The sequence below is a fragment of the Diorhabda carinulata genome, chromosome 10 (genome assembly GCF_026250575.1).
Source record: "Diorhabda carinulata isolate Delta chromosome 10, icDioCari1.1, whole genome shotgun sequence".
Taxonomy (NCBI): Eukaryota; Metazoa; Arthropoda; class Insecta; order Coleoptera; family Chrysomelidae; genus Diorhabda; species Diorhabda carinulata.
This window is the reverse complement of record NC_079469.1, coordinates 5,968,721-5,977,191: the sequence shown is the minus strand read 5'-3', so window position 1 is coordinate 5,977,191 and position 8,471 is coordinate 5,968,721. Positions and strand designations below refer to the sequence as shown.

At 35.1% G+C, this 8,471-nt stretch overlaps 2 protein-coding genes across 2 annotated transcripts in view; one reads left to right on the top strand and one right to left on the bottom strand.

Moving 5' to 3' along the window:
* The window catches only part of LOC130898749 (transcription-associated protein 1), a 70,370-nt gene that overhangs the window by 16,653 nt on the left and 45,246 nt on the right, over nt 1–8,471 (top strand). The gene's annotated exons all lie outside the window — the stretch shown is intronic.
* Nucleotides 1–8,471, bottom strand: part of LOC130898750 (NACHT and WD repeat domain-containing protein 2) — a 37,472-nt gene that overhangs the window by 16,949 nt on the left and 12,052 nt on the right. Inside the window, exons 13-17 of the mRNA XM_057808244.1 lie at nt 6,149–6,295; nt 4,029–4,134; nt 2,983–3,155; nt 1,626–1,845; nt 358–570 (exon numbers count right to left, since the gene is read on the bottom strand). Coding sequence (XP_057664227.1) covers nt 358–570; nt 1,626–1,845; nt 2,983–3,155; nt 4,029–4,134; nt 6,149–6,295 — 859 coding nt within the window. The remainder of the gene's footprint in view (nt 1–357; nt 571–1,625; nt 1,846–2,982; nt 3,156–4,028; nt 4,135–6,148; nt 6,296–8,471) is intronic.

Sequence of the window (8,471 nt, the reverse complement as noted above, 5' to 3'; positions counted from 1 at the left end):
GTAAAACCAAGTGAAGGATTCGATCTCTAAGCTAATATGCTTAATAATGAAGTTAGAAAATTTAATCTAGTTTCAGTGGACCACCAAAATTCGCCTTAATCGCTTGAGAGGTGTTTCTTTTATCATACGTCTTAATCTCTCCATGCCAAAAACGTAGGCAGCCAGCACGTACCATATCACCAAACGATATCAGTCTTTTAAACTCGTCATACTAGCGAAACAGTTGCTCGTGAAGGACTTACATCACCTAATGCTAGTAGCAACCGTACAAGACTTTGCTGTTCACTTAAACACACCTTGAAATCATAGTAGACCTTAGCGCGCCCGTGTGCTCTTGGTATTAATTAAATTTTTTACCTGATTGTTATTGGTATAGGCGGCGGCCCATTTGTTGTCAGGACTAAGTACCAAATGTTGCATAATCCCTTCGATATTAGGATTAACGTCTCTTGTTAGATCACTCGTAGATAAATCCCATGTTATGAACCTGTTTGATACAGATACTACGTATCTATAATCGGACGTTAAACATATAGAAAATACCGCAAACTGATGGCCTTCTAAAGAATACTAAAAAAAATGTATGTATAAATATAAGCGTTTTCTTAGTGGGATTGTGACAAAATTAAACATCAAAGTGTACTAACTCTAATAAATTTTCGAATATTTATGTATTCATCATCTGGGAATTAATTTAAGTTAAAAAGTAATAAATATATTAGAGTTAGTACACTTGGTGTTTAATTTTGTCACAATCCCACTAAGAAAACGCTTATAATCTAGCTGCAAAGACTTCGTTCCAATTCATGTATAAATATATGAACAGTGTCTCAATGAGAATAAAATTAATTAAATTAAAATTAATAGAATAAAAATAATCTGTGTTATACAACTGCAACAGATAAACTTAACACGGAAGAAGCTACAGAACTAGCCAAAAACAGAAAGAAACGGTAAGCTCTCGCCAAATATGACGGAAGCCACTCAAAAAGAGACCGACATGGAAATTCCTTCGTCCAGAAGTAGATGGCCAGAAGTTTGTTCCTCGGCTTCTGACTGACGGTCAAAAGAAAGATTGAAACATGTTTTTGAAAAACTGATCCAGATGTTCTAAACAAGGTCATTACTTGTGATGGCTTTGACCCAGAATCTAAGTTATAATCAAGGGTGTAGTTTACTCTCCCCCCAAATCAGAACATCGATCAATCCTTTTATTCGGAAGTGAGCGGAAGATTGGGCAACAGTGTTGCCAAAAAAGACCCGATTTGTGCAGATTTAGAACTGGTTCTTCCAACAAGGCAATGCACTATCTCTATTCAACAGTTTTTGGCTATAAATGGTAGGGTTACGTCGTCCCACGCATTTAATTCGCCTGAAGTGTGAATTTATTATTTTCACGCATCGAAAAAACGCACGAAACAAATTCGATTCCAGATTATACAAAAGTATACGAAAAATGTTTCGCACAGTGGTCAGCCAAATGCCTTAGTTTGAAGAAGATAAAATTGTTTTGTGGAAAAATGTATTTTAAATATTTTTTTAAAAAACAATTCCGGATATTTTTCGTTTTCTATTTGTATAAAACTTTTTGAACTTTACATATGTTAGAGTATTATATTGCTTACTTTCAAAGGTCCTCCAGGTGTATGTAAACAATGATATAGTGGTAATAAAGCGCAGTGCATGGGGCCCTTAAGATCGCAATAATTTAGGAGCATTTTTATGTTAGGATTGTTGCTCACTTCTGGTAGAAGCCTTCCAATTAATTGTGGCGCTAACATATTCGGATATTGTCCTAGTACAGCACCTCCTAATCTCAACGCGTCCGCCACCAGCATTAGCTCTCTAAAAAAATCGAACATCTCATGATAGACATAAATTTGTTCATGTCTGACCGATTTTGAAAATGGTTTAAATTGAAAATGAATCAAAAGTTTTGGTATTTATATTAATCACCGCGCTTTACTCGGCACGAATCAATTTGATACAGAAACTTAATTCTCTCGAATTCGGTCTTCAACTGTAGATACGCTTCAACAGATACCGACAGTATATCTAGCGAAAGTCTATACATTATAGGTGATAATATGACGTGATAATAATTGTTTTGATTTATAAATGGACCAGTAACTATAAGTTGTAGTGCTCGGGAATGACGAGCCTTGGTAGCTGATTCCATAGGCTTGCACTTCTCCAAAGAAATGAGTCACGATAAATTGTTATGGGCAATTGCAATAGAACTCGGTGTTTATGAGCCACGTCTATCTGTCTAGTAGATTTATTTATATATAGAATTATGCTAGACAGCTCGTAAGAGCACCTGCCTTGGTGGTACCTCTAAAACGGAGTCATATCGGCGACATTTCTTCTTTGTTCTAAGATGTCCAAGTCAACTCTGGATCGCCTATAAGTCGCACTTCTTTCTTCTGTATTGAGTAGAGCTTCTTCAAGGTATTCTTAGGAGCCGAGCTCCAAATGTGCGAGCAATATTTCAAAGATGGACGAATCTGGACCTTGTAGAGGATTAGAAGCTGTTGCTGACTATATAGCTTTTTGGTTTTGAACAGGGTTCCAATTTATTGTGAAGCTGCCTTGGTTAAATCGTGGCTATGCCAGGACATATTGCTTCGAATATCAACATCCAACAAGCAAATTTGCGGTAATGGTGATATTTTAAGTCCAAACAGGACCAAATCCTGAGCTGAAGTGACAGCCTTTTTTGTAAAAATAGCAGACTGGGTCTTTACTGCATTAAACTCAGAGTGCTTCCATCCCGTTGCAGAATTTTTTCAATATCGGTATTGATGGTAGTGATCTGTTGTTGCCTTCGGATTTGGGTGAAGCTATAGATCGGGTTTGTAGCTTTGTTGATGTACAAAAGAAAGAGAGAAAGTGACAAGATGCAACTATTAAGAGAAAATATTTAATTGCAATCATCTCCTACATAGTTATGAGTTATGATCTAATTGCTACAAATCGTACCTTTTCGATTCTTTATCTTCTATAAACACGCAAGCGTCCTCGTAATCGACAAGTACAGATTGTAGTGGACAACTCGAAAGTTTGGCATGTAACCATTCGTAATTGAATAATACATTATCGTACAAATCTTTGAAACGTCTCGATCTAACGAGATGAAATGGTAGTTCTCCAAACTGAAATAAAAATTTTGATTATACGAGGTCTAACAAATAAAGAAACTGTTTTTGTTATGTCTGCGGTCTTGGAACAACGGAACTTTCTTCTCAGTTGTGTGTTTTATACATGTACTGTTGGTGATCAAATTTTTTTTGAAATTAGGCGTTTCAGTTACTGGAACTTGGGTTAAGAGGATCGTGAAAGAGTGGTAGGCAAAACGCCATGAGGAAAACCGGTCGAGGTGCAGAGAGACACGAATGGACAAGTGGTACGCGCCTTAATCCACCAATATCTTCCGTTAACGGTTCGAATGATACCAGACAAAGTAAAATCAAAATCGAAAATGTTAGGAAGATTTTAACTTGTTATAAGGAAGGTTCGTGGTAAAAAATTTCAGAAAACAAAAACTAAAATCTTAAAAGACTGTTTGGAACAAGCAGAAAGTGATCGTAACCGTCCTGAGTCCAGCCAAGCAAATCCTTATCAGCTTATTTGACAGTTACGGAGGGTCCATCAGAAGTTCGTTCCATCTGGATAAAATTTGAATCAGAAGTGGCGAAGTATTTGATATACTTCAACAGACATCACGAATAATTGCGTGCTTTATCAAGAGATTGTCCTAGTGTGGTGGAATTTTTAGCTTCCAGAAAGATTTTAGTTTTACCACAACCATTCTAATCGCCGCATCTATCGCTCTATGACTTCTTTCTCTCCAAAATCACAAACTTTATAAAAGTAACGCATTTTGAATCTATTGGGGACATCCAAACCCTTGTGTCGACTTGATAGAATTGTACAACGCTTGGGAAAATTGCTGCCGGTATCTTAGTGCGGTAGGAAGTTACAATATTCAAACTATGTAGATAATAATACCAAAAAAATTTACTTACTTTTCGTAGATTATATCGTGATACTTTACCGTCTTTCGAATAAAATACTAACGGCTGAACTGGTACTTTCCTGTCAGCTACGCCTTCTTTATCTGTTAAATTGAATCTAAAAGAATTGAAGTTTAAACCAAAAAGTTAATCATCTGTTAATAACATCATCATCATCAAGCCTTTCAATCCCATGTGGATTATGGCTATCGCCTTTGGCGCTTTAAATCCTTTTTTTTTGAGGCGGATTACTCCTCGTTTTCTGATTTTTATTTTTTTATAGTTTGTCGTTTGTTTCGGCTGCTTTTGTTATTATTTTCCATTCTTTTCAGTTCCGGTAATTTGCTCTCCAATTTTTCTATATTGAGTGCTCTTATGTTAACAACATAAAATAAATTTAACTTTTTAAGTATCTTACTTATTAGAATTGATTTAGACCAGTATCAAAACAAGAACAGTGTGTAAGTCCACAAAAACGATCATTCATTGAATCATGTAGATTATACAAATAATTCAACTTACTTTTCATATAACAAGGAAATAAAGTAAGCCTTATATTAAAGTGATGCATTGTTAAGGATTGAAAATAGATAAAAATATTTGAAAGAAAGAAAAATTTCCTTTGACAACACCTATAGCCTGTTTTTAAACTAGGAGGACTGAGTTGAATTTAAGTTGGCAATTCTGAAGATTTTCGATTGGTCACATCGCAGCAATTAATTTCTTTCTTGCGTTCTTGTTTTTCTTTTATAGAAATATAAAAACAGTTCTTGTCAAGATTAATTTGAAAATGGACTTTGATAATATTCAAACTACTAGCAGACATCATTCGGCCACCCTTTCAACAGAGGAGCTCTGTATTTGTTGTTCCTTAATTCTGAATTATTTACATTTCGTCAGAAATGACTGGGATCTTATCATTGTTTTAAAATTTGTTCCACCAATAAAAACAAAACATTTGACAACTGTTATTAAACTTCTTACAAACGTAGTCACTGACTTTGAAATTCTTCGAACTTTCCAGTGCGTAAAACTTTACGCATTAGTACGTAAAAAAACATACATGCAGTAAAGTTATTATTAATGTCTGCGTAGCGTAGTGGCTAGAGTACATGCGGGAGGTCCCAGGTTCAAGTCACGCTCAATATCAATATTGTTAATAATTGTTTTCGTTTGTTGTTTTGTTAATTTGTTCCAATCTCGATTAAAATGTTCAGAATATTAATAATTATAATTTCTTCTAACACAAAATCTTATTTAACGCACTAGGCGTTAAGAAAATTACCATCAAATTTAACTATTTTGATAAAATTTCCGCAAAATTGTATGGAATTCGTGTGTAAAGGCCTTTTTTCGACTCATGTGATTGTCCCATCAGCCGATCTGTGTCTTTATTAGGTTAATTATTATTTAGTTTGTGGTTCATTATTTTCGGAATGTACAATTTTAGTATGACTAGTATTTTATGTCGTCGCTTCCAATCTATTAACTTTTTTTGATGATGATTTCTAGTGGTGTGATTCAGGTTTCCTAGTTCGAAAACAGGGTATAGCTGAGAGTAGTTAAAAAAAATTAACAGTTCAACGTATCAAATATTGAAGAATAAAAGGTATATAAGAAAAATTAGAAGAGTGAGGGGACATTGTTTTATGCTCAACTCCAGTTTGTTTGTCTGAACAGGGATTTTTCGAAAATCGTGGCAAGTACTTCCGATTTGCTTATAAACACACCGGCAAAAACTCAACGAAATATGTAATGCATTTTCTCTTATCCTTTGACCGATGTTAACATTTTTTTATTTTAGCTTGATTTCTTAAGAATATAATTGTTTAGATTCTTTCATCACTTTATATATACATGGGTGAGCACGGGGAATGAGAAGTAAGTTTTTAATTAGAAGACCTTGTGAATAGACGAAAATTTATACGAAAACTATTCATTATCTCATCGTTTTTGAATATTTTGATTGAAATTATGTTACCAATTGAAATGGCGTTGAGATCTTGCTATACAAAACATAAATTTCTCGTTCTACAAGATTTACACAATTACAATAATAATTATTTGTCTATGTAATATAATTACTGTGGAAAACAAGAGTTTTGATAAAAAACGAAGATGTAAGTAGTCACCTGTGTCGTTGAATTTCGGTATATTTAAACGGTTTCGGTTTACCTCCGCCCCATATTCCCAAAAAATAATCTGCTATCATAGAGTGGAAATAAAATGCCATGTTCATGTTTTTGAAATATCTCTCTTTGGCAGTATCACGAAATTGTCTAAAAATATATGAAAAAACAACGTCAAATTGTGCTTTGGATGCAAGTCCGAAGAGCGTGCGTCCAATATTTGACATTTACATTGTTGCAATATTCACTGCAGGCCAAAAGTTTCAGAGCACCTTAATCAAAGTAGGAAAATTGAATGAAACTTCAATAAAACATTAATTGTTTAATTAAACTTTTAAATCATCAAATAAAACACTTTTTGACTATCAATATACTTAAAAAGTGTAAAGAAATATTAACAGTCCATGCTAGAAAAGGCTATAGTTAGCTAAACTGATTTTTCATCAAAAAATCCTCTTTTACATTCTATGAATTTTATCACAAGTTTCGGCATACGGCCAATTTCTGTCATGCTATTCCCACTTTAACGTTGTTTCATCGCTACGTAAAGGTTTAACACCAAAGCTCAGATAGCAGATTGCCTCGAGCGCCAGTTTTTATCGTGGTGTACTCCACTTGCTCCGGGCAGCGTTAGTGAAGAAAATTAATACTCTAGGGTAAGTATAAATACGTCGAGGCCAGTTGAACAGATTTTACTGGCCCTCATGGATTGGTAACCTGGATATTTGATGCTAGTGATACTTACGAAGCTTTTGAGATACGGAGTCGTTTTAGAAAGCGAAACAACGGTTAAACACAATTTCTTTGATTTAAAACTAAAATAAAAATAAACTATACACGAAAATAAAAACAAAGCTGGAAGAAGCAACGATATGAGAAACGTAAACTCTAACTTCCAAGTGTGGCCCAAACGTTTGTTAAGCGGTGCGACAAAGTTAGGATTGAGATCCGGACTCATCACCCATTGTGCATCTTTCTCTTCGAAAAATCCTCTGCATAATTTTGAAATATGCTTGGAATCTTTGTCCTGTCGTAAAATGAATCCATCTCCAATTAATCGCAAACCGAAGGAATGGGGTTTTGTTCCCTTTTCATAATTCCGCCAAATTTGATCAAATCGCCAATTCCACAGCTAGAAAAGCAACCCCGGACCACCATGTTTGATTGTTGGGACTACACAGATGATGCCACATCTTTTCTTGGGCACTGGTCGAACGTAAATTCTTCGTTCTTAACCGAATAGCTCAAACTTGGATTCGTCGGTCCAAAAATCTTCAGGCACAAACGGCTACTAAACGAAGCGACAAAGTTCAATAGGATATCGATTCGGGCTCTGAGGAGCACCCCTTGTACCTCTTTCTTCTTCAAATATCCTTTGCATAATTTGGAACCATGCTTGGGATCATTGTCTTGTTGGAAAATCCAATCCATCTCCAATTAATTCGCAATCCCGAAGGAACGGCTTTTCTAAAATTTTTTCGTATTCTTTTTTTATAACACCGTCAATTTTTATCCAATCGCCAATTCTATGGCTAGAAAAGCAACTCCAGATCATAATTGAGTCACCACCATGCTTGATTGTTGAGACTACATATATTCAGGTATCATCTTTTCTTGGGTACTTACTCCGTTTTGAACCGAATAGTTAGAACTTGGATTCATCTATCTAAAGAATTTTAAAAAAATATTCTTCAGTCCAATATCAATGGACAAGGGCTCTCTGCATCCGATTTTTCTTACTTTGTGGTCTTAGCAAAGGTTTTCGGACGGTGACATGACCATACAGTTTCGTATCTCTCAATCTACTGTAGCCAATGATGAATATTCATCTCAGGTTTTGTTTACTTCAACGCGGCTTTCTGCATCTAGTTATTGCGCCACGACCACAAATCCTCGATATTCAATTCAATTGTAAACCAATCTCACGTTGGGATTTGCCTTGTGTAAAATATCATTGGCAGAATGCACTTCACTATTTTTAGGAGTCTTCACTGCAGATACCACGCAAGTTTAGACTAATTGAGGTTGTTTGTGAACAAATCCGTGTAATCTCAGGTAATAATAAGTTGGAAGCACTGTTTCCAGAAGCAATTAGTTATTAGCACATCACAAAAATATTATTACGCTTCCAAGTAGTAAATCAAAGAATGGATTCTTTAGGCACTCGATATTAACATTATCAAAGTTTCTATAGCGAGGACTAGAGGACAATTTATAAACTTTTACGCTCGCGCCCGCTTTGGTGCACTCGGTCTCGTTCAACATAAATTAAACAGATTGCGAACAGTATTACACAATTATTTGGGATTCTCCCAAAACATTTAAC